Source organism: Coenobita brevimanus, chromosome 68 (assembly GCF_032717465.1).
Source record: "Coenobita brevimanus isolate Jiangsu-jjx chromosome 68, ASM3271746v2, whole genome shotgun sequence".
In the NCBI taxonomy this organism is placed as follows: domain Eukaryota; kingdom Metazoa; phylum Arthropoda; class Malacostraca; order Decapoda; family Coenobitidae; genus Coenobita; species Coenobita brevimanus.
In genome coordinates this window covers 27,621,428-27,643,275 of record NC_137021.1, presented here as the reverse complement: position 1 = coordinate 27,643,275, position 21,848 = coordinate 27,621,428, and the positions used below count along the sequence as shown (strand labels likewise).

At 43.3% G+C, this 21,848-nt stretch overlaps 1 protein-coding gene across 1 annotated transcript in view; it reads right to left on the bottom strand.

The window, feature by feature from the left end:
* LOC145405872 (adhesion molecule nephrin-like) overlaps nucleotides 1-21,848 on the bottom strand; it is a 378,905-nt gene that overhangs the window by 221,496 nt on the left and 135,561 nt on the right. Inside the window, exon 10 of the mRNA XM_080277129.1 lies at nucleotides 10,685-10,812. Coding sequence (XP_080133255.1) covers nucleotides 10,685-10,812 — 128 coding nt within the window. The remainder of the gene's footprint in view (nucleotides 1-10,684; nucleotides 10,813-21,848) is intronic.

Genomic DNA, 21,848 nt, shown 5'->3' with positions numbered 1-21,848 from the left:
AGAGAGAGTAAGAGAGTGGATGAGGAATTTGGAAGGAACTTGAGTGTAAAGTGGAGGAAATGTAAGAAAATGTTCTAGAAAGAGGTAAAGAGAGTTAGACATGGTGCCAAAGAAGTTAGTTGGGGAGTGAAAGATAAAAATGGTAGATTACTAGTGGAGAAGGGAGAAAAAGTGAGCAGATGGAGAGAACACTTTAAGGAATTGTTGAACATAGAGAATGAAAGTGATGCAAGTATAAGTGGCTGGGGAATGGCTAGGAGAAGGAGGGATGTGAGAAGAGAGGAAGAAATCAGTAGGATGGAAATTGTGGAAGCAATGAAAAAGTTAAAACGAGGAAAACCCCAGGGATTGATGGAGTGTGTGGTGAAATGATGAAGCATGGGGGAGAGATAGTAGTAGAATGGATGTGGCAGATGTCCAGATTGGCCTGGGAGGACTGTACAGTCCCGGAGGATTGGAAGTCAGGTATAATTATTCCCCTGTGGAAAGGGAAAGGGGAAAGGGAAGTTTATGGTAATCATAGGGGCATTTGTCTTCTTAGTGTAATGGGAAAAGTATATGGTAGGATACTTATTGACAGAGTTAGGGAAATAACAGAAGAAATAGTTGGAGAACAGGGAGGTTTTAGAGGGGGAAGAGGTTGTGTAGATCAAATATTCATTCTCAGATCTTTAGTGGAAATGTTTCTATGGAAGGGAGAGAAGTTGTATGTGGCCTTCATGGATTTGGAAAAAGCATATGACCGGGTAGATGGACAAGGACTGTGGAAAGTATTAAGAATATATGGAGTAGATGGGAAGTTGTTGAAGGCCATGAAGAATATGTATGAGGGTGCTAAGGCTGCAGTGCATGTAGACAGTGAACTGAGTGAATTTTTCCATTTGAAGGTTGGGTTGAAACAGGGATGTGTCATGTCTCCATGGCTGTTCAGTCTGTATATGGATGGGATTATAAAGGAGATACAAGGTAGGGCAGTGCATGATGGAGCGGCCCTAGCGAGAGAAGGCAATGTTTGGAAGCTTCATGATACTGTGTTGTTAAGTGAAGACGAAGGGGAGCTGCAAGGCTTGCTGGATGAGTTTGAGAGAGTATGTAAGAAACGGAATCTAAAGGTGAATGTACGGAAAAGTAATGTTATTGTCTTCGAGAGATGTGAAGCCTGTGAAAGTACAGTGAGGTTGAAGGAGGAGGAAATGGAAAATGTGAGTGCGTTTAAATACTTGGGTAGTGTGATGAGTGAGGATGGAAGTTTAGAGGGTGAAGTGCTTGAAAGTGTGTGACAAGGAAAAAGGTTGCTGGTTACTTGAAAGAAGTGATAAGAAACAGGGAAGCGAACATAGAAGTGAAAAAATTACTACATGACACTATTGTGATACCAACTCTAATGTACTCGTATGGAAGTGAAGCTTGGTCCTTGTTGGAGGGACAGAAATCAAGAGTGAGAGCAGTAGAAATGAGTTATTTGAGAGGAGCATGTGGAGTCACAAGGAGAAACGGACTGACAAATGAGGAAGTGAAGGAGCATTGTGGTGTGGATGTGGATGTGGTAGGAAGCGTTAGGAGAAACACACGGATGTGGTTTGGCCATGTGGAGAGGATGAGAGTGAGAGACTGATGAGGAGAGTATGTGAGTGAGGTGGAGGGGAAGAGAGATAGGGAGAGGCCAAGGATGAGATGGAGGGATGGAGTGGAGAGGTATATGAGAGGGGTGTGTGACCTGGGAGCAGGGCAATGAAATGGCGGGGGACAGGGCGATATGGAGGCGATTTGTTTGTGACCACCCCTTACGGGATTAAGGCCTCTGGCAACAGATAAACAGCTAGATAGAAAATTGATCAAAATGAGGGGTTAGTTTTGAATGCTAGTTCCCATGTGAGTTCGTTACTGGGAAGGTCTTTTACTATATACAGTTTTCCAACCACGATTTTTTAGGAAGTCAACCCTTCTTAGGACTGCAGATGTGGATGTGATACCGTAGTTCATGTTGAACAATGGGCTCTCATCTGCACTGCGGTATTTTGGGAGAATAACACTCCAATTGATTCCTGAGAGGCAAGGCCCCATCCAAAAATAAAAATGGTCAGAAATAGGGGAAAGTGGGCACATTGATTTCTACGAAATCGGCATGCGTATCGCAGGAATGAGAATGCAGTTAACATGTTTTCTCGGAATGCACAGAAAAAAACTGCACATTTATTATTATTATTATTATTATTATTATTATTATTATCTATATACCTAGGCTGCTTCCTCCCCAAAAAGGAGGCAGCCGAGACAGGACGACACACTCCCAATTTATTCATCCGCACACATTGATTCACATCCTTACCCCAAGAGGAGAAGGGACGAATCTCACCACATCACACCACACCAGGGTCAACTGTGCAGTGCAATCAGTGACATCCGCAGCAGGGCCTGACAGCAGAGCTGTTTTACTCCTGCCACATTATAATGGATCCATCCCCTTACCTGCCCCTGACCTGGTCAGCTGATCAGACCAAATGCTGGAGAATATCCCCTCAGGGGTAAGTCATCATTTATTTATTCACAATTTCTCTCCAAACATTCCTAAATTGAAACATTCAACCTCCTCAGGGAACTCACCATCTAATATACTATAGCAGTAGGCATGTGTGTGTGTGTGTGTGTGTGTGTGTGTGTGTGTGTGTGTGTGTGTGTGTGTGTGTGTGTGTGTGTGTGTGTGTGTGTGTGTGTGTTTTGGGCAGCTTAAACTACACATTCAGATTGCACCAAAATTGGCAAAAAAATCGCAAAAAAATCGCTGATGTGAAAAAACTTAGTCCCGTTACAATTGAAAATTTTTTACTATATATAATGAGCGATCACATTTTGACCAAAAAACGCTGCTCCAGGTGCCCGGCATAGGATCTCCTTAGAATTTTTTGCCCACAGGTATAACTAAAATATATTATAGCAGCGCGAGAGCCCTCAGCAGGAGCAAGTACGAGGGGCCCAAAGGGCCCACGAGCACTTGTTCCAAACTATATTCATCCTCCTACCATCTACCAACCTCATATACTTCATCGCTTTACTCTTTATTTTCATTAATTCTCAATTTCCTTCATCCACATACCTTTCCAAACTCCTCTACCAACTGTCTCAATCTGTCCTCTGAATCATCCACCAGGGCCATATCATCTGCAAACAGCAGCTGATTCAGATTCCACTCTCTACCATCATCATTCAGACTCAGACTTCCACCTAACACTCTTGCATTCACCTCCCTTACAGCACCATCCATATATGTATTAAACAACCAAGATGACATCACACATCCCTGCCTCGGCCCGACTCTCACGGGAGACCAATCATTCACCGTATTTCCAACTCTTACACACGCTCTACTCTCTACATAAAAACTGTTCACTCCTTTTACCAGCCTTCCATCAAGTCCATACGGTCTTACAAAGCCTCTCTATCACTTCTATCATACGCTTTCTCTAAATCCATGAACGCCCAAAACACATCCTTATCTTTCAAAACATACTTTTCACACACCTGTCTCACAGCAAACACCTGATCCACGCATCCCCTCGCTCTCCTAAAGCCACACTGCTCATCACCAGTGACTCCCTCTGTACCCTCTCTAACTCTTAATTAACATTGTCTTATACTCCTTAACTACAACACTCAACAGACTTATACCCCTAAAACTAGTACATTCATACTTATCACCGTTTTCGTTTTCGTTTTTAAAGATTCCAACATCCTTGCATGTGTCGGCCTTGGTCACCTAATGGCGGCTCTCCAAGCTGCACGATCCATTGCAGCCTCCCTGTTCAGTTCCTTAACCCTGAGGTCACACTTAATGACTGCGTCCCATGTCTTTCTCGGTCTACCCGTCATAACCCCACCCCCAATATTAACACTTCTCACCTTCCTCACCCAATTATCATCCCCCATCCTCTCCACATGTCCAAACCATCTCAATCTACCTCTCCTCATCACAACACCAATACACTCCAGTCCCATCCAACCTCTCAACTCTTCCATCGTAAACCCAGCCCCTCCAGGCCTTGGATGCAGGCACGCACTGCACATCCACCTAATCATTGTCATTTCTGTACGTCTGAGCCGGCGAATATCTTCCTCCTTCACTGCCCAGGTCTCACTACCATACAGCAATACACTCCTAACACATGCTGCATACAAAGACCCCTTAGCACATAGGGAGAGTCCTCTCAATGTCAGGAGAGGCAACAGCTCCCTGAACTTCTTCCAACCACTTCTCACCCTAGCCACAGAGCTAGCTCCAGCCCCACCTCCAGCACACAACATGTCTCCCAAATAACAAAACTCTTCCACACACTCAAGAGATTCACCAGCAAGTTCAATCCTTTCACGTCTGACAATCTCCACCTGCTCACCCCGACATGCCGTACACATAAAATCAGCATTATCTCTCAGTCTACCTCTGATACCACTACACCTCTTATGCACCCATTTATTACAAACACCGCACAAAATGGAATTACTTCCCACGGCCTTGTGGCAAACTGCACATGGCCACTCTCCCTCGTCTTTGACAGTACTGCCACCAACCCTAGATATCATCACTTTTGTTTTATCTGCATTTACCCTTAAACCCTTGTGCCCCATACCATCTCTCCACTTCCTAAACCTTTCCTCCGCCTCCCTTTCGTTCTCTGCAATCAACACCAAATCATTAGCATACAACAACTTCCACGGGAGTCCGTTTCTAAAGTCACGTGACAGGCCTTCAAGTACCATAATAAACAACATGGGACAAGACTGACCCCTGATGCACACCAACATTCACGGAAAACTCATCACTCAAATCTCCATTCACTCTTACCTGGAAGTGAGCACCCACATACATAGCCATAACCACCCTAACCAGCCACTCCTCCAAGCCAAGCTTTCTCATCGCCCACTTTTCCACCTCTCTAGGGACTCTGTCAAAGGCCTTTTCCAAATCAACAAAAACAAAATAAAGATCCCTTCTCTTACCAATATATTTTTCCTGAAGCTGTCGAACAATGAATAAGGCATCTGTGGTCCCCCTACCTGGCATAAACCCAAACTGCATCTCATCAATATTCACTTTCTCTAATCATACCTTCTAAAACTCTCTCCATTACCTTCATTACCTGATCTAAAAGCTTTATGCCTCTATAATTTCCTCTTTCCAGGGCATCACTCTTCCCTTTATACACATTTACAATTACATTTTTCAGCCAATCATCTGGGACAACACACTCATAAATAATCCTATTTATCAGGTCAGTGAATAACCGCACCCCTATATAGACTGTGGCCTTCAACCCACACAACCCAGACACACCTGCTGCCTTCCCCACCTTCATCCTGCCTATTGCCTCACTCACAGTCGCAGCATCAATCAAAGGCCAAGGGCCAGACACTGGATCTGCTGGCTCCAAACCTTCCCTGTCCCAGTCAAACTCCTCATTCAACAACCGGCTATAATGCTCTCTCCATGCATCTTTAATATCCTCACTGTTCACCACTACCCTTCCTTCATCATTCTTCACACACTGCTCACCTATAATATCCCGATTATCCCCCTTCACCTGACCTGCCACCCTAAATATCATATTTTTCCTTTCCCCATGATTTAGGTTATCAAGTAATAGTCCCTGTGACTCAGACTTTGCCCTGTATACCTCTCTTCTAGCCCTCCGCTTGGCAGCCAAATATTCACCTTTGCTACCACCCTTCTTCCATTCCCGGAAAAGCCTTCTTTTCTCCTTAACTGCAGCTTCTACACCCTCATCCCACCACCAAGTTACTTTATGTCTTGGTGGTCCTCTTGTCCAACCGCATGTTACATCAGTAACTCTCAAGAAATTGTTCTTGAGGGCTCTGTACTGTTCATTAACGCCTCTGTCTACAGCTCCCTGTTCAGCCACCACTCTCCTCAACTCGCTATAGAAGGCATCCCTTACTACTTGGTTTTTCAGCTTCCATATTTTCCTCCTAGGTACATAAGTCCTCTTTTTCATCACTTGTTCTTTAAGCACCATATCACAAATCAATAGTTTGTGCTGCTGCACACACTCCTCACTTCCTATAACTTTAACATCCCTCACTAACCTCCTATCGGCCCTCCTAACCAGAAAATAATCTATCTGACTGCTATTTCCCCCAGACTCATACGTAATTAACCTACTGTCTCTTTTCCTAAAATATGTGTTGCACACAATCATGTCCATTGCCTCCCCAAACTCGAGTATCCTTTCCCCTTCTGCATTCCTTATACCATACGCACATCCCCCATGCACTCCTTCATAACCTTGTGCTGCTTCACCTACATGACCATTTAAGTCCCCTCCCAAAATCACTATCTCATCATCCTGCATACCACCCACTACACGTATTAAATCATCCCAAAATCTATCTTTCTCTGCTACATCCAATCCTGCCTGTGGAGCATATGCTGATATAATCACAGCTATCTTCCTACCCAACAGGATTTTCACTACCAATATCCTATCGCTTACTCTCAAAACATTCATAACATATTCCACCCGTTTCTCCGCAACCATCACACCAACACCTCCGTATCTGTCTGTCCCCTCCTGCCAAAACAACTTACAGCAACAGTCCTTCCCAACAATCTTTCTGGCTGATCCACCCCTGTACCGGACTTCCTGCAAACACGCCACATCCACCCACCTCCTACCGAATGCCTCAACGACTTCCCCCGCTCTTCCCCTCAAACTTCCCACATTCCATGAACCCACCCTCATCCCCTTGGGTGATTTACTGTCCTCAGGCTTGCTTTGAAACTTATTTTGTTTTGTCATCTTTGCCTTTATACAACGGAACCATACAAGCACTTGCCCAGTCAATTGGCGCCATATCTCTCACAAAACACACATTCAACAATTTTACTAACCATACAACAGTGGTTGCTCCATCATCATTTAGGCATTCCACAGCACACCCATCCATACCTGCAGCTTTCCCTGTTTTCATCTCCTTTACTGCCTCCTGCACTTCCTCCATCGTGATCAAAGAATCATTCAACCCTCCTAACACACTTACTCCTTGCACCCTTCCATTTTCCACAATATCAGCCTCCCTTTCCTCCTCGACCCATACGTTTAACAGTGTTTCAAAACACTCCGCCCACCTCTTCCTTACTGCATCTATCTCAGTTAACATCTTTCCATGCTCTGCTTTTACTCGCTCTTCCTTCACAGACTCCCCCTTTTGCACTCTTTTCACCTCCTTCCAAAACATTTTCATATTCTGTTGAAATTTCATAATCAACTGATTACTCCACCTCTCATTTGCTCCCTCTTTAGCATTACACACAGCCCTTCTCGCCCTATCCCTCATTTCCATATACCTCTTATATGACATCTCATCCTTCTTCTGCAGCAGCCACAGCCATACTTACTTCCTTGCACCACCATTCACTTCTCTTTCTTACACCACCACCCACTCGTCTCACACCACACACTTCTTCCGCATGCCCCACCACAGCATTCTTAAACAACTGGCATTCCTCCTCCACACTGCCATTCTCCTGGTGTTTCACTGCGTTCTACTTATCTTTCATTTTCTCCTGATACTCTACAGTATCATTTCCTCTCTTTTATCCAACTCACTCACTATCAAAATCTCCCTGCCACACATAACTCTCCTAGCTCTCATCCATCTCTTACTTACGCTCAATTTTCCCTCCACCAGGCCTCCACCCTCCCCTCTCAGAACTCTCACATCCAACAATCTTGCTATTACATTCCTGGACACAACCATATAGTCCATCAATGCTCTATCAACAACCCTTCCACCCTTCTGTCTCGCCCATGTACACTTATAAATATCTTCATCTCAAACAAGGTATTTCTAATCACCATCTCTCGCTCAACACACATCCGTATCATTCTCTTCCAATTTAAATTTCTTCCAGGCAACCATGCATACCAACTACACCTTCAACTGCTACATTTCCCACTCTAACATTCAGATTTCTCCTCATTACCACATTCATATTTGCTCCAAAGCTCTGCAGACACTCATCAACATCATTCTCCATCCCTTTCACTACCAGGTCCATATGCACTCACAAATACCCACAACTCACGTTCAAATTTCGCTTTCACCCACATCAGTCTCGATGACACGTCCTTCCATTCAGTCACACACCGTTGCCCTTCCGGGCTCACTAACATGGCCACACCTCTCGCCCTTCCTTTATCAACAGCTGACAATCTTCCATCCACACTCCCAAACTTAGACTCGCCTTTCCTTTTCATCTTTGTTTAACTCAAAGCTAACACATCCAACTTTCTTCTCTCAAACACTTTCCCAATCTCCTCCCTTTTAGCCTCAGTCGTACTACATCCACGCCCATTCATAGACCCAATCTTCAGGGTATGGGGATAACTCAACCCCCCCTTCCCTTTCTATTTCCTCTCTCATTGTAGGAACTAAAAAAACAGGAGTGGATCGCTAGTCCCCTCACCCCGCCCATTTTAGTCACTTTACGACACGCAGGGAATCCGGTGGCAGAATTCTTCCTAACACAACCTGGCTGCAGAGTGGTAGTACCACCCCATAGTGCGGGCACACTGTGACTTGCCCGCCGCAGGGGAATATCGGCATGCATATTAATAATAATAATATTATTATTATTATTATTATTTTTTTTTTTTTTATTATTATTTTTACTACAAACGCATTTAGGATCCACACACACACACACATTTGTTCTGTCAGTCTGGTGGAGTCTTGGTGCCAAAAGAAATACGAACAGCTGTTATAAAGTATGGTAGTGTAACCCCATCTATTTAAAATAGGAAATGAATCCAAAGGACTGTAGGAGACCGGCCACTTCAAACGCCTTTTCCCAGTTCTCTTTTTAAAGCTCATACTAAAGAATTATCTGTGCTGTAACAGTGTGATCAACGAGAAAAGTCTGTCGTGGTTTGGGGATTACAGTGCTTTGTGGGTAGAGTGAACTGTTTAAGGTACTGGCCACGTTGCACTCTGGTTAAGTGTACTCAAGTCTGTCTGGGCTGGGTAGTTTCTGAGGGGTGCATGTCAAATGGTGGTTCGTGAAGGATAGTATAAGTGTGAAGGATTAAATGGCTGTGGTGGCAATGTGTTTGTGTGTGTGGTGTGTAGTGCTGGGTGGAGGAGGAGGAAGAGGGAGCTTACTGAGTAACTTTGCGTAGTGTTGGGATGTTAGAAGGAACACACTGAGGTGGTTTGGCCATGTGGAGAGGATGGAGGGTGAGATACTGACGAGGAGAGTGTATGTAAATGAGGTGGAGGGGGGGAGGGAGAGGGAGGCCGAGGATGAGATGGAGGGATGGAGTGGAGAGGTATATGAGAAAGGGGGGTGTGAGTTGGGAGCAGGGCAGTGAAATGGAGGGGTACAGGGCGACGTGGAGGCGATTTGTTTGTGGTCACCCCGTACGGGATTATGGCATCTGGCAATAGATAGATAGACAGACATATAGATTATTATTATTATTATTATTATTATTATTATTATTATTTGGCGCCTGGTGGTTTAGTGGGTAATTAAGGCGCTCAAATCGGACTGAGCCGGTGAAGGGTTTTTTTCCAAGAGGTGGTTGGGGTTTACTGCTCAGGTAATGCCACTCAGTGATGAGTGAAGCTGGTCACTCTCATCTTAAATGTCGGGACGAATTTGCCTAGCCCAGGATCCTACGCTCCTCATGGGGCAACGTAGGATTGGATGATGGATGGATAGATGGATTATTATTTTGCATAGAGGCATGATGCAGTACCATGTTACGTGAGTGTATGGGTCTTGAGGTGAAACGATGAACTATATACAACGCACGGTGATCTGATCCTTTACTAGTAGCATTTCTTTTTAATAATTTAGGTGGTTTGTGTTTGTGGTCTTAGTGCATTGTGTTGGTTGTGGCTGTGGCCCAGTTTGTCCTGGCCTAATTACCTGTTATTCTAAAGAACTGTTTAGAGACCCTATCCAAAGACGCCTTATGCTGTCCATAAGTATGCTTCTGGTTGGTTTTACGACATCGAATATATAAGATGTATTTGCACTGATATTACTTCCAAGTTGAGAAAAGGTCATGTATGTTCAAATGTGTGCCCTAGAATATTTGGGTGTCTTCCCAGAGGAATTGGTTATATAAATAGGGAAGATTAAGGACGTGTTTAGTTTTCACGTATGTGCGGAAAGTTGTGGGTAGAGGCTGCTTTGGTTGTTGAGGCAATTATTTGTTTTAAGTGCAGCTACAGACGAACCTTGGCTGCTGTTTGCTACGTTTCAGGATGTTGTGAAGCAGTAGCTAAATCGTTGGAATAAGGCAATACTGTCAGTGACGAAGGAGAAGTTGACAAGTAAAAAAAGTGATACTAAAAGAATTCAGCCATGTGAAACATCGTTAAGCAGAATTGTATAGTCAGAACTTTGGCTCTGGTAGAGTACCAGAGCTCGCTTGTCTAAGAATATTGTGCAGACATGTTTATTTACTTATTTCCTTTTTTTCATGTTTGTGCGGAAAAATTTCTGTACCTCTATATATCTTGGTGCTGTGTCTGAAGCGTTTTTTATGTCTATTCCTGGTAGTGTGTGTCAAAATGGTGGCGGCTTCTTGCTGAAGGCATGTACGATGAATGAATGAATGGGATAAAAGTTACAGTACATACGATATATGCAGATACTTACGTTATGGAACCATGATATCTTATAGGTGGGAGGGTTGGCGTCGACATTACAGCTGAAGCGCAAATCTCGTCCCTCCAGCACCACTGCACTGCTCCCTGTACCCAGTTCCACCCTCGCTACCGGCGGGTCTGACAAAAGGAGTACATGGTTTGTACTATACTGTTTATACCTGGTCCCTTCAGCACCACCTCACGTAATAATCTATTCACTACAAACACTTTATATATATATATATATATATATATATATGTATGTATGTATGGAATTAAAAGTTGCTCCATGATAATATGGTGATACCAACTCTAGCGTATGGATATGAAACTTGGACCTCGTTGGAAGGGCACAATTCAAGCGTGAGAGCAGTGGAATTGAGTTATTTGTTGAATGACATGGAGAGACAGATGGACAAATGAGGAAGTGAAGGAGCGTTGTGGTGTGGATATGGATGTGATAGAAAGCGTTAGGAGAAATACACTGAGGTGGTTTGGCTATGTGGAAAGGCTGGAGAGCGAGAGACTAACGAGGAGAGTGTATGTGACTGTGTGGAGGGCAGAAGTTGAGATGGAGGGATGGAGCGGAGAGGTATATAAGAGCTGGAGGGGGGGGAGGTCAGTGAAATGGCAGGGGACAGAACGACATGGAGGCGATTTGTTTGTGGCCACCCCTTACGGTATTAAGGCATCTGGAATATATATATATATATATATATATATATATATATATATATAGATTATATATATATATATATATATATATATATATATAGAGAGAGAGAGAGAGAGAGAGAGAGAGAGAGAGAGAGAGAGAGAGCATTGTCCAAATTATCCTACATTACGCGAGGACTGTGAGGAAGAGAAAGTAGACACGGCCTCCATTTATCCCTGCTGTATTACTGTGGTAACCTATGATGACTACAGTCGACTGGTTGTAATAATAATATGATGCAAAAATGCTTCGTTAGATTAATTGAGTTAACAGTGGGTAATCTGGGTGTACCAGGAGAAAAGAAAGATGGACAAGGACTGAAGAACATGCGTCAGGAATAGTAACACATTTTATACATAATACTGAGAGATGGGAGTAACTATTGATAGACGCATGAATGAATAATGGCTGTAGGGTAAGTGCGTGAGAAATGGTTGATCATATGATTTAGTACAGAGGAGAAAAACGAAACAATATATAAGTAGAGTGGTGAGAAGGGTATTCAGCGTGAAAACGAAAAGGTAAGATACAAAACACTGTACTAAGAAAGGAAGAAATAACTGGGAACGAAGAAACTTAAAATGTAAAGCAATACAGCTTATTTCATGAAGTTAATTGTGTCTGATCACTGTGGTGATCCGTTTATAATATAAATATGAAAAGAGAATGATAATGGTAGTCGTAAACTATGTATGGTGTAGAAAGAAAACTGCTTAACGATGACAAAAAAAAATGTTACTAATTGTAGTGAAGCATATATAAAAGTAAAGCAATGCTTGCGGGGGTGGTGATAGTGTGACAGAAGGAATGTTCTGTTCCATTGTTTGTTTAGGACGCTGCACACTGAATTCAATTATGGGAGACTTAACATGATACGTGGTAACGAGAGCCAATCCGGTGACAAATAATGTTGTGTTGCTTGCTGATATTGTACATCATATATACAAAATGTTTCAGAGTTTTGAAAATTTCGGGATCTAAAACATATATAGCCTATGTTGACAGACAGATAGAAAGATATAGATACATAGGTGGATAGATAGATAAAGTAAATGTGTACACTTTCTTTAAAAAATTATTCGGCACTCTTGAGGTCTCATAAAATAAAACATACGAACCAAACACTGTATTCCGAATTATCAGCACTACTAAATCAACAGTTTCACTATAAGAATCACTTCACATGTCATCGCACCCAAGGGATGCCGGTTACTTTATTACTGGGTGTACAAGGAGTATAAAGAAACTATTGTAGCTCAAGGACGCAGTGTTGTTTCAGTTCACTGATTAAAGCAGATAGTGCACAGGTCACTCCAGGACAGGTGAGAAAGAACGGCGACTAAAAATATTTAGGTACCGGTAGCGTAAATAATACATATAAGTATTAAATTCATAAAAAAATAAATACATACATACATAAATGAATATATAGATAGATAAATAGATAGACAGACAGATAGATATAGATATAGATAGACAGATAGATAGATAGATAGATAGTATATATATATATATATATATATATATTTTATGTGAGGAAGAAGGAACCAAAGGCAACGAGCCCGCAAAACTGTTCCCTCCAAGAGAAAAACAAAATACAAGAGAGAGCCAAATTCAAGATCCATTCATTTCAAGATGCCTGGACACACTGCGTTTGAAAGACTGGAAATCATAGAAAGCAGGAAAAACAGACAGAGGGAGACAGTTCCAGAGTTGACCTGTTGCATAAATGAAAGACTGGGAGTAACGGTTAACTCATGCATTAGAGAGTTGGACAGAAAAAGGGTGAGAGTTTGCTGCTAGACGGGTGCTACGCTCCCGTCGTAGAGGTGGAGGAATGCATGCAGACAGTTCAGAGGAACAGTGACCATTGAAGTAGCAATAGAAAAGAGATAAAGATGCAACAGTGAGACGAAGAGACAGAGGTTGAAGGGAGTCAGTAAGAGGGGGAGAGGCAATGAGACGGAAAGCCTTTGACTCCACCCTATTGAGAAGAGCTGTATGTGAGGAGCCTCCCCACACATGAGAGTTGTACTCCATGCAGGGGCGGATAAAACCCCTGTATTGAGTCAACAATTGTGCAGGGGTAAAGCAGGAACGGAGTCGGCTTAGCACACCCAATCTTTTGGAAGCAGATTTTACAAGAGATGTAATATGATCTTTCCAAGATAAGTCCCGAGTAAATGAAACCCCAAGCATGTTCAACGATGATGCAAGATTAAGCTGAATATTATTAAACATTAGTGGGTATACATCTGGAAGATTTTGTCAGGTTGATAGGTGCAAAAACTGAGTCTTTGATAAATTAAAAACAACCTGATTACTTTTACCCCAGTCAGAGATACAAGCCAAATCAGATATTAGGTGTGCCATATGCTCATCCCTTGTTTGTTGAAGTAACTGCTGAGATGGACGTTGTGGGAATCGAATGGAAAGGTGAAGGGTGGAGTCATAAGCATATGAGTGGATAGGGTTAAGATGTAGAGCTTAGAAGGTCATTGATGAATAAAAGGGAGAGAGTTGGTGATAGGACAGAGCCCTGAGGAACACTATCTATCTATCTATATACCTAGGCTGCTTCCCCCAAGGAAAGGGAGGTAGCCAAGACAGGACGACTCACTCTCCATTTACTCATCTATTCAAACACATTCATTCGCATCTTAGCCCCAAAGGGGAGAACAGACAGATCCTCATCGCATCACACCGCACAAGGGTCAACTGCGCAATGCAATCAGTGACATCCACAGCAGGGCCCGACAGCAGAACTGGTTTACCCCTGCCACATCATAACAGACCCATCCCCTTACCCGCACCTGACCTGACTAGCTGATTAGACCAAATGCGGGAGAATATCCCCTCAGGGCTGCGTCATCACTTATTCCTTCACAATTTCTCTCCATTTATTTCTGTCACGCACAGCCACTCTTCCTTGCTCAACAGACATCCCTCTCGCATCCAGCGCTCTCTTCACACTGTCCATCCATCCTATTCGTGGTCTTCCTCTCAGTCTTACACCTCTCACATCAGATCTAGTTATCTTTTTCACCAATCGCTCATTATCCATTCTCTCCATATGCCCAAACCATTGCAACACCCTCTGCTCAACTCTACCAGCCATCTCCCGAACAACTCCAGTTCTCCTTCGCACTTCATCATTTCGCACTCGATCCATATGCGTCACTCCACACATACTCCTCAGACATCTCATCTCCATTACATTCAAACTTTTCCTCTCTGCTACACCCATATTCCATGTTTCAGCCCCATATAATGCAGTCGGTACCACAACACCCTCATACAGCCTTCTCTTTACATCCATTCTAAGCGAACGACATTTAAACACTTTTTTCATTCTTCCCAGCACCTTTCCTACTTCATTTATTCTAAACTTCACTTCTGCATCTATTCTTCCATCCACAGCAACATGTGACCCTAGATATTTAAAACAATCTACCTCCTCAAGCAACTCACCATTCAAAACTATATTCATCCCCCTACCATCTATCAACTTCGTACACTTCATCACTTTACTCTTATTCTCATTTACTTTCAATTTCCTCCTTTCACACACCCTTCCAAACTCCTCTACCAACTGTCTCAATCTCTCCTCTGAATCAGTCACCAGTGCAGTATTATCTGCAAACAGCAGCTGCTTCAGATTCCACTCTCCATCAACATTTACCAGACTCAGACCTCCACCTAAAACTCTTGCATTCACCTCCCTTACAACACCATCCATGTAAATATTAAACAACCAAGGCGACATCACACATCCCTGTCACAGCCCCAATCTCACGGGAAACCAATCACTCACAGCATTTCCCACTCTTACACACACTCTACTATTTACATAAAAACTTTTCACCCCTTTTAGTAACCTACCATCAAGTCCATACAATCTTAAAACAGTCCACAAAGCCTCCCTATCAATTCTATCATACGCTTTCTCTAAATCCATAAATGCCCAAAACACATCCTTGCCTTTTGCTAAATACTTTTCATACACTTGTCTCACAGCAAACACCTGATCAACGCATCCCCTCCCTCTCCTAAAGCCACACTGCTCATCACTAATCACTCCCTCTGTACCCTCTCTAACTCTCATAATTAACACTCTACCATACACTTTACCTACAACACTCAACAGACTTATACCCCTAAAGCTAGTACATTCATACTTATCACCCTTGCCTTTATACAGCGGGACCACACAAGCACTTGCCCAGTCAATTGGCACCATACCTTTCTCAAAGCACACATTCAATAATCTTACTAACCAGTCAACAATAGTCACTCCACCACCCTTCAGGCATTCCACAGCACACCCATCCATACCTGCAGCTTTCCCTGTTTTCATCTCCTTTACTGCCTTCTCCACTTCCTCCTTCGTGATCAAAGAATCATTCAACTCTCCCAACACATTTATTCCTTGCTCCCTTCTATCTGCCACAATCTCAGCCACCCTTTCCTCCTCTACATTTAACAATCTTTCAAAATACTCTGCCCATCTCTTCCTTACTGCATCCATCTCAATTAACATCCTTCCATCCTCTGCTTTTACTCGTTCTTCCTTCCCAGACTCTCCCTTTCGCACCCTTTTCACCTCCTTCCAAAACATTTTCTTATTCTGTTGAAAATTCTCTGTCAGCCGCCTACCCCACCTCTCATCTGCTGCCACTTTAGCATCACGCACAGCCCTTCTCACTCTATTCCTCTTTTCCTTATACCTTTCATATGACATCTCATCCTTCCTCTGCAGCTACACTTCATATGCACGTCTCTTCTCAGCCACAGCCATACTTACTTCCTCGCACCACCATTCACTTCCTTTTCTTACACTACCACCCACACGTCTCACACCACACACCTCTTCTGGATGCCCCACCACAGCACTCTTAAACAACTGCCATTCCTCCTCCACACTGCCATTTTCCCGATCTTTCACTGCGTTCCACTCATCTTTCAATTTCTCCTGATACTCTATCTTTTTCTCTCTTTTATCCAACTCACTCACTTTCAAAACCTCCCTGCCACACCTAACCCTCCTAGCTCTCACCCATCTCTTACCTACTCTTAACTTTCCCTCCACCAGGTAGTGGTCAGACATACCTCCACCCTCCCCTCTCAGAACTCTCACATCCAACAATCTTCCTATTACATTCCTAGACACAACCACATAGTCCATCAAGGCTCTATCAACAACCCTTCCACCCTCCTGTCTCACCCATGTATACTTATAAATATCTTTCTTCTCAAACAGCGTATTCCCAATCACCATCTCTCACTCAACACACATCGCTATCATTCGTTCCCCATTTTCATTTCTTCCAGGCACACCATGCATACCAACTACGCCTTCAACTGCTACGTTTCCCACTCTAGCATTCAGATCTCCCATCATTACCACATTCACATTCGCTCCAAAACTCTGCAGACACTCATCAACATCATTCCAGAATGACTCCCTCTCTTGTTCATCCCTTTCACTACCAGGCCCATATGCACTCACAAACACCCACAACTCACGTTCAAATTTCGCTTTCACCCACATCATTCTCGATGACACCTCCTTCCATTCAATCACACACTGCTGTACTTCCGGACTCACTAACAAGGCCACACCTTCTCTTGCCCTTCCTCTATCAACACCTGACAATCTTCCATTCACACTTCCAAACATAGATTCCCCCTTCCCTTTCATCTTCGTTTCACTCAAAGCTAACACATCCAACTTTCTTCTCACAAACATTCTCCCAATCTCCTCCCTTTTAGCCTCAATTGTACTACATCCACGCACATTTATAGACCCAATCTTCAGGGTACGGGGATAACTCCATCCCCCATCCTTTTCTCTGGCCTGTCTCTTTTTAGGAACTAAAAAAACAGAGGAGGGGGTCCCTAGTCCCCTCACCCCGCCCCTTTTAGTCGCCTTTTACGACACGCAGGGAATACGGTGGCAGTATTCTTCCTAACACAACCTGGCCGCAGAGTAGTAGTACCACCCCATAGTGCGGCCAGGTTGTGTCCCCCCCGCCACAGGGGGACACAACTGTTAATATCTCTAGGAGAAGAATGATGACCGTCTGCAACAGCGGCTATAGAACGACTATGGTCGCACCATTCTAAAGTGGCGGTTGGTGGGGCACCAACCTCTGTACAGTGTTGCCACGTTTTCCATACTCGCGATGCCCCTCTCTCTCTCTCTCTCTTTCACTCTCTCTCTCTCTCTCCTGGGGGTAGATGTGCATCACCCTAGGGAATATTGTTTCTTTTATGTATCATAAACTTGTGCTTTCATTTCTTTATTTTGTTTTTAATTATATTATTGTTTTACATATGGCGCCAGACGACCTCGGTGTTGAGGCGCCTTGATTTGTTTTCATTCAATAATTCTCGCCCTCCTTCCTTCCCTCCCTTCATCTTTCCCTCAGCTTGACAATGCACTCAACACTGCCCCTTGCCTGCCTTCTCTCTCTCTCTCTCTCTCTCTCTCTCTCTCTCTCTCTCTCTCTCTCCTGGGGGAGATGTGCTTCACCCTTGGGAATTTTGTTTCTTTTATGAGTGACTTATAAACTTGTGCTTTCATTTCTTTATTTTGTTTTTATTATATCTAATTATGTTTAAAAATATTATTGTTTTACATATGGTGCCAGATGACCTCGTTGTTGTGGCGCCATGATTTGTTTTCATTCAATCACTCTCTCCCTCCTTCGTTCCCTCCCTTCCTCCATCTCTCACTCAGCTGCACTCAACACTGCCCCTGGTCTGCCTTCCCCTCCCCCCCTCTCTCTCTCTCTCTCTCTCTCTCTCTCTCGTCTGTGGTATTTTAGGATACATTTTGGTTATTTTCTTTTACGTTATAATGTACATATTGTAAATTTGACTTTATTTCCACACCACCCAGGAGGTAAAAGTCTTGTAGATGCGAGTAGTGAGCTGGCTGAGCTGCCATCCTGTCTGAGTCAAGGACACAAAGGAAAGAGATTGAGGAAGCTCTGGCCAGGTCGGGCTGGGTGTGTGTGAGTGTTGCCGCTCACGAGGATTTTAATGTATATATTTTTTTTTTACAAAGAAATTGGCATATTTTTTCTTATATTCCTGCACATTATCTTATAATCATAATTGTGACATTATTACCCACTCCAGAAATACGGGAACAGCCAATAAAAGTGACTACTTTTTTTTAAGCAACACTGTTAAATAATTATGCCACGTTTCTGTACTGACGTATAAATATTTTATGCATAATAAGTTTACTGTTCTTTCACACGTTACCATTATATTCTTATGTGTTTATCTTATTGTGATGCCTATTACATATATATATTTCAGAGCCGTTCACAAAGCGGGTATGGAACACGTGGCAACACTGTACAGAGGTTGGTGCCCCACCCAAACCGCCACTTTAGAATGGTACGACCATAGAAAGGAAGCTAGAGATGAAGGCACAGATAGAAGGATAGAAACCGTAAGAGGGCAGTTTGTAAATTAAAGATTTATGCCAGACTCGTTCAGAAGCCTTTGAGATGTCAAGTGCAATGGCAAAACTTTTGCCAAAGTCCTGAAAGGAGAATGTCCAGGAGTCTGAAGGGTAGGAGAGAAGATCGCCTGTGGAGCGTCTCTGACGGAACCTATACTGACGATCATAAAGAAGGTTGTGATAGGAAAGATGCTTTAAAATTTTTATATGAAGAATAGACTCGAAAACTTTTGAGATACAGGATGTTAAAGCAATTGCACAATAGTTAGAGGGTTGGGAATGGTCACCCTTCTTTGGGACTGGCTGAATGAGAGCTGTTTACTTATCCCCTAATTCTAATGACTATCAAAAATTCTTAAACTATCTTACTTTTACGATGGAACACATTCTATCCATTTCCACCTTCTCTGAAATCTCCATTCTAGGAGATTTCAATGTTCACCCCCACCTTTGGCTCTCCTCTCCTTTCACTGATCCACCTGGTGAACAAGCCTACATCTTTTCTGTCCTTAATGACCTAGAGCAGCTTGTACAGCACCCTACCCATATCCCAGACTGCCTTGGAGAGAGCTCCACCATACTTGACCTCTTCCTTACAACTAATCCTTCTGCTTACACTGTTAATCTTTTCTCTCCGTTGGGCTCCTCCGATCACAACCTTATCACCTTAACCTGTTCTATCACTCCGGTACGGCCTGTGGACCCTCCAGGGAAACGTCGCCTGTGGCATTTTGGAGCCACGGATTGAGAGGCCCTCAGGCAGTACTTCTTTGATTTTCCCTGGAATGATTATTGTTTCCATGGCCGGGAGCCATCTGAGTGTGCCTTGCGGATTACGGAGGTTATTCTCTCGAGTATTGAAGCATACATTCCTTTCTCATATCCTTTGACTAACGCAAAAAAGCCTTGGTTTAATGACGTTTGTTCTAACGCTGTCCGCAACAAGGAGAGGGTCTACAAAATGTACCAGAACCAACCCACCCCTGAATCACATCACCTTTACGTTTCTGCCCGGAATCGTGCTAAGTCTGTTTTTCACTCTGCTGAAAATAATTTTATCCATACTAAATGCTCTCAACTCTCCAACTTGAATTCTTCCCGCTCCTTCTGCACCTTGCCAAAAACCTTTCTAACAACTTTACCTCGTCATCCTTCCCTCCTCTTTTCTACTCTGATGGTTTTATAGCTATTTCTTCTATTGATAAAGCAGATCTCTTCACGCAGACTTTCTCCTCCAATTCCACTTTAGACGATTCCGGTGCTGTTCCTCCATCACTTCCTGCCTCTGACTTCCTCATGGCTAACATTAAAATTTCTTCAGCTGATGTATTTTCTGCCATCACTGGCCTCAGTACTAACAAGGCATATGAGCCTGATGGAGTCCCTCATGTTGTTCTCAAGAACTGTGCGTCTTTGCTTACACCGTGCCTAGGCAAACTCTTTCGCCTTTGTCTATCAACTTGTACCTTTCCTTCTTGCTGGAAGCTTGCTCTCACTCAGCCAGTCCAAAAGAATGGTGACCACTCCCAACCCTCCAATTATCGTCCAATTGCTTTAATATCCTGTATTTTAAAAGTTATTGAGTCAATTCTCAATAGGAAAATTTTAAGGCATCTTTCCTATCACAACCTTCTGTCTGATTGTCAGAATGGGATCCGTCAGCGACACTCCACTGGCAATCTTCTCACCTACCTTTCAGACTCATGGTCATCCTCCTTTCGGGACTTTGGCTAAAGCTTTGCCATTACACTTGACATCTCAAGGGCTTTCGATCGGGTCTGGCATAAATCTTTAAAATCCATACTGACCTCTTACGGTTTCTATCCTTCTATCTGTGCCTTCATCGCTAACTTCCTTTCTGGTCATTCTATAGCTGCTGTTGTAGAAAGCCATCGTTCTTCTCCTAGATCTATCAACAGTGGTGTTCCTCATGGCTCTGTCTTATCACCAACTCTCTTCCTTTTATTCATCAGTGACCTTCTAAGCTGTACATCTAACCCTATCCACTCTTACGCTGATGACTCCACCCTTCACCTTTCCATTCGGTTCCCATAACGCCCATCTCAGCAGTTACTTCAACAAACAAGGGATGAGGTTATGGCACACCTGATGTGTGACTTGGCTCGTATCTCTGACTAGGGTAAATATAATCTGGTTGTTTTTAATGCACATAAGACTCAGTTCTTCCACCTATCAACCCGTCAAAATCTTCCACAGGTATACCCACTAATGTTTAATAATATTCAGCTTAATCCTGCATCATCCTTGAACATGCTTGGGGTTTCATTTACTCGGGACTTATCTTGGAAAGATCATATTACATCTCTTGTAAAATTTGCTTCCAAGAGATTGGATGTGCTAAGCTGACTCCATTCTTTTTTACTCTTGCACAATTGTTGACTCTATACAGAGGTTTTATCTGCCCCTGTGTGGAGTACAACTCTCATGTGTGGGGAGGCTCCCCAAATACAGCTCTTCTCAATAGGGTGGAGTCAAAGGCTTTTCGTCTCATTAACTTTCCTCCTCTTACTGATTCCCTTCAACCTCTGTCTCTTTGCTGCACTGTTGTATCTTTATCTCTTTTCTATCGCTACTTTAATGGTCACTGCTCCTCTGAAGTGTCTGCATGCATTCGTCCACCTCTATGACGGGCAGGTAGCACCCGTGTAGTAGCAAACTCTCATCCCTTTTCTGTCCAACTCTCTAATGCAAGAGTTAACCGTTACTCCCAGTCCTTCATTTATGCAACAGGTCAGCTCTGGAACTGTCTCCCTCTGTCTGTATTTCCTGCTGCCTATGATCTCCAGTCTTTCAAACACAGTGTTTCCAGGCATCTCGAAATGAATGGATCTTGAATTTGGCTCTCTCTTGTATTTTGTTTTTCTCTTGGAGGGAACTCATATTGCGGGCTCATGGCCTTTGGTTCCTTCTTCCTCGGAAAATAAAAAAAACTTCCAGCAAGAATGAAAGGAACAAGTT